At 58.8% G+C, this 3,892-nt stretch overlaps 1 protein-coding gene across 1 annotated transcript; it reads left to right on the top strand.

The window, feature by feature from the left end:
* Nucleotides 1-638: 638 nt before the first annotated feature.
* Nucleotides 639-3,691, top strand: LOC142413048 (zinc finger protein ZIC 1). Its single transcript, XM_075509094.1, has 3 exons — nucleotides 639-1,614; nucleotides 2,751-2,914; nucleotides 3,494-3,691. The coding sequence occupies exons 1-3, from the start codon at nucleotides 639-641 to the stop codon at nucleotides 3,689-3,691; spliced, it is 1,338 nt and encodes a 445-aa protein (XP_075365209.1).
* Nucleotides 3,692-3,892: the final 201 nt, after the last annotated feature.

Genomic DNA, 3,892 nt, shown 5'->3' with positions numbered 1-3,892 from the left:
TTTCTCCCCAGGAAGATAAACCGCAAAAGACAATATTGTGCATGATTTGCGCCTTTTTTTGCAAAGCGGGAAAAAAAAAAAAAAGGCCCCCCAAAAAAAAAAAATCGGGGAGAGTGTGGGGAAGCTCGAAGAGGAGAGAGAAACAAGCTCTCGGCCACTTTGCAACATTCCTATAGCCAAAAAAATCACTGAAGGAAGTTTCTTTTTTGTTTTGTTTTTTTGCTGCCCGTGTTGATCTCTCTCCGTTATTGTTATTTGCAGGCAGTTTATTTTTGAGCCCACCCAACCCCCCCTCCCCACTTAAACCTCCCTGAAAAGTCAAAGCAGAGAGACAGTGAATATTTTTGGGGCACGTTTTTATTATTATTATTATTTGCAACTGCGAAGATCTCTTCCCCCCTTCCGCACCAGCCTCTTTTTTTTTTTTTTTTCTCTTCTTCCCCCTTTTTTTTTTCTTCCCCCTGCGCTGATGCCGAAGGGGGTGTTTTTGATGTGGTTGCTTTGGTGGTGATCGTCGCTGACTTTCCAAAGAGGGTGTTTTCGCCGCCGCTGCTGCTGCTGCTGCTGCTGCTGCTTCTCTCCGCGTTGTGTGTGCGCGCGCGTGCTTTTTTTTTGGTTGCTGCATCGACGCTGGGAAGATGCTTCTGGATGCTGGACCGCAGTATCCCGCCATAGGAGTCACTACCTTCGGATCCTCTCGCCACCACTCCACGGCCGATGTCACGGACAGAGAAGTGGGGCTGGGGATCAACCCCTTCGCCGACGGCATGGGCGCCTTCAAAATCAACCCCAGCACCCACGAGCTGGCCTCGGCCGGCCAGACCGCCTTCACCTCGCAGGCGCCCGGCTACGCGGCGGCGGCCCTGGGGCACCACCACCACCCGACCCATGTCAGCTCCTACTCCAGCGCCGCCTTCAACTCCACCCGGGACTTTCTGTTCCGCAACCGCGGCTTCGGGGAGGCGGCGGCCGCCAGCGCCCAGCACAGCCTCTTCGCCTCCGCCGCCGGCAGCTTCGCCGGACCCCACGGACACACCGATGCCGCGGGACATATACTCTTCCCGGGGCTGCACGAACAAGCCACCAGCCACGCTTCGCCCAACGTGGTGAACGGGCAGATGCGCCTGGGCTTCTCCGGAGACATGTACGGCAGACCCGACCAGTACGGCCAGGTCACCAGCCCCCGCTCCGAGCACTACGCCTCGACCCAGCTGCACGGCTACGGCCACATGAACATGAACATGGCAGCCCACCACGGGGCAGGGGCCTTCTTTCGTTACATGCGGCAGCCCATCAAACAGGAACTCATCTGTAAGTGGATTGAGCCCGAGCAATTGTCAAACCCCAAAAAGTCCTGCAACAAAACTTTCAGCACGATGCACGAGCTGGTGACTCATGTCACGGTGGAGCACGTTGGAGGACCCGAGCAGTCCAATCACATATGTTTCTGGGAAGAGTGTCCGAGAGAAGGGAAACCTTTCAAGGCCAAATACAAACTTGTAAATCACATCAGAGTCCACACAGGTGAAAAACCTTTCCCCTGCCCTTTCCCAGGCTGTGGCAAAGTGTTTGCCAGATCAGAGAATCTCAAAATACACAAAAGAACTCATACAGGTACGGTAACCTTCTCCGTGGCTTTTCTCTCTGCGAGTGGAAGCGCCGAGCGCCGGGGCCGGAGCGGGGCGCGGGGCCGGGCCGGGGGGGCCGGGGCGCTGCTCGGCTGGGGGTCGGGCTGGGGGGCTATGGGCCAGGGCCACTCGAGGCGGGCTCGGAGCTCCGTTGCAAAACGAGCTCGGTCGCAGCCACGCCAGCAGCGGCAACAAAAAGAAAATTACTCCTGCCGAGGCAGAGGGGGAGAAAGGCAAGGTTTGCTGCTGAGGTTGTTCGGGCGGGTTGGGGGGGGAGAACGGCAGCAACCTGTCCTGTTTAAATTTATAGGTTTTAATTAATTGTTGTTCGGTCGGCAGTTTTGACCGTGGCACGATGAGAAATTGTGCGAAATATTGCAGGCAGCTCATCCGTCTCCCCTCTGCAATTCAGGGCTTGGTAAATATTTAATTCCGAGGAGCGATTTTAAATAAACCGAGCCCGGCTCGGTAGTGTGGTATTGTTGTGCGAAGGGCGGGCGCCGGGATCCCTGAGAACTTTTCCCCATCGCGGGAGGTGGAAAGGCAGCAGCCCTGGCTGGGAGAGCTCTCCCCCAGCTCCCGCTCCCACCCCCGAGCGCCGAACGCCAGCGCCGCTTTCCCGAGCGCTTTTGCAGAGGGTTTGCGGGGCTGCCCTCGCATTGTATTCCCCGGCCGGATAATTTTCAATATTGCAAGAAAATATGGGGGAGGGGGCTGGGGTGGGTGGGAGCGTAAAACAGGACGAGAATGAGCTATAAAAACGGAAACTAGACACCGAGGATCGTGTGTAAATACCACCACGCCTGCTCTCTCGCTTGGAGCGTTGCGAGGAGGGAGAGGTGCCCAGGGCTGGGGCTGCAAATGAAACTCGCCCCTCCAAAGGAAAAAAAAAAAAAAAGTTCCTTAGCTCCCCCCCCTTCCGAGATGGGCGCTGAGCAGGGGTCGGAGGTGCGGAAAGGACAGAGAAGAGAAGCAAGGTTTTGGGATTCAAGCCTCGTTGAAGTTAGAAAGTTGCAAGTGTTTGAAATGGAGCCCCGGGCTTCCGTCCGGCGGTGCGGTGGGGACAATGAGCGATCCAGCCGGCCCTGCTTAATCAGATCCGTTTTTCCCCCCCTGCAATAGGTGAAAAACCATTTAAGTGTGAATTCGAGGGCTGTGACAGGCGCTTTGCAAACAGCAGCGACCGCAAAAAGCACATGCATGTGCACACTTCCGACAAGCCCTATCTCTGCAAAATGTGTGACAAGTCCTACACGCACCCCAGCTCCCTCAGAAAGCACATGAAGGTAAATGGAGGGCGCCTGATGTGCGGGGCTCGGACGCCGCCTCGGGCCTGGCCGGGGGAGAGGGCTTGCGGGGACGGCGGGCCGGAGCGCCCGGGCCGTGGGGCGGCGGCGCGGCGCTGCCCGCGGGCGGAGCCCGGAGCGCGGCCCGGGGCCCGGGGCAGGCCGGTTGCGGGGCTCCGCGCTGCTGCGGCCCGACCCCGGCCCCAGAGTCCGCCCCGGGCCCGCGGGCCGCGCCGCCCCCCGCCCGGCCGCGTTCGGCCCCGGCCCCTCGGGCAGGGCCTTTTGTCGGTGCGTTTTATCGGGGGGGGGGGGGGGGGGGGGCAGTGCGAGGAGGCAGCCGGTGGGCCCTGCCCGGCCTTCCCCGCCGGGCAGGGGCCGGGGCCGGGGCCGGGGCCGGGGCCGGGGCCGGGGCCGGGGGTGCGGCCCCGGGGCCGGGGCCGGCGGGGAGCCCCGCGGGGATGCCCGAGCCCGGGGCTCGGCGCTGGGTCCTGGTGTCTGGCGCATCCCCAGCCGAAGGCGACCGCCGCAGGGCCTCCGTCCTCCGCCGCTCTCTATTTCTGCCCGGGTTTTCTCTTGCAGGTCCATGAATCGTCCTCGCAGGGGTCCCAGCCTTCTCCCGCCGCCAGCTCAGGCTACGAGTCCTCCACCCCTCCAACCATCGTGTCTCCATCCACAGAAAACCAGACCGCCAGCTCCTTATCCCCTTCCTCCTCCGCAGTCCACCACACGTCCAGCCACAGCACGCTTACATCAAATTTTAACGAATGGTACGTCTAAAACGCTAAAACAAAACAACAAAAAAACACAAACCGAAACAAAACAAAAAAGCCCCAAGCGAGCAAACAAATACCCTATTTAAAGACTCCAAAAATAATGAACACTTTGAAATCAGAATTTGAAAGAGCAAACAAAAATAAAATGCTGCCAGTAGACCCAGGACTGAGTAAAATGAAGACTTTATTTTTTTAAATTGTTTTT

This window comes from Mycteria americana, chromosome 7, assembly GCF_035582795.1.
Source record: "Mycteria americana isolate JAX WOST 10 ecotype Jacksonville Zoo and Gardens chromosome 7, USCA_MyAme_1.0, whole genome shotgun sequence".
NCBI lineage: Eukaryota > Metazoa > Chordata > Aves > Ciconiiformes > Ciconiidae > Mycteria > Mycteria americana.
The sequence above is the reverse complement of the archived record's forward strand: the minus strand, read 5'-3'. Positions and strand labels throughout refer to the sequence as shown.

Excerpts from the sequence above, each read along its gene's own strand:
- LOC142413048 (XM_075509094.1), top strand. The coding sequence starts at position 639 with ATGCTTCTGGATGCTGGACCGCAGTATCCCGCCATAGGAGTCACTACC. Across the intron at positions 1,615-2,750 it reads ACACAAAAGAACTCATACAG|GTGAAAAACCATTTAAGTGT; the intron begins GTACGGTAACCT and ends CCCCTGCAATAG. Across the intron at positions 2,915-3,493 it reads CCCTCAGAAAGCACATGAAG|GTCCATGAATCGTCCTCGCA; the intron begins GTAAATGGAGGG and ends TTTCTCTTGCAG.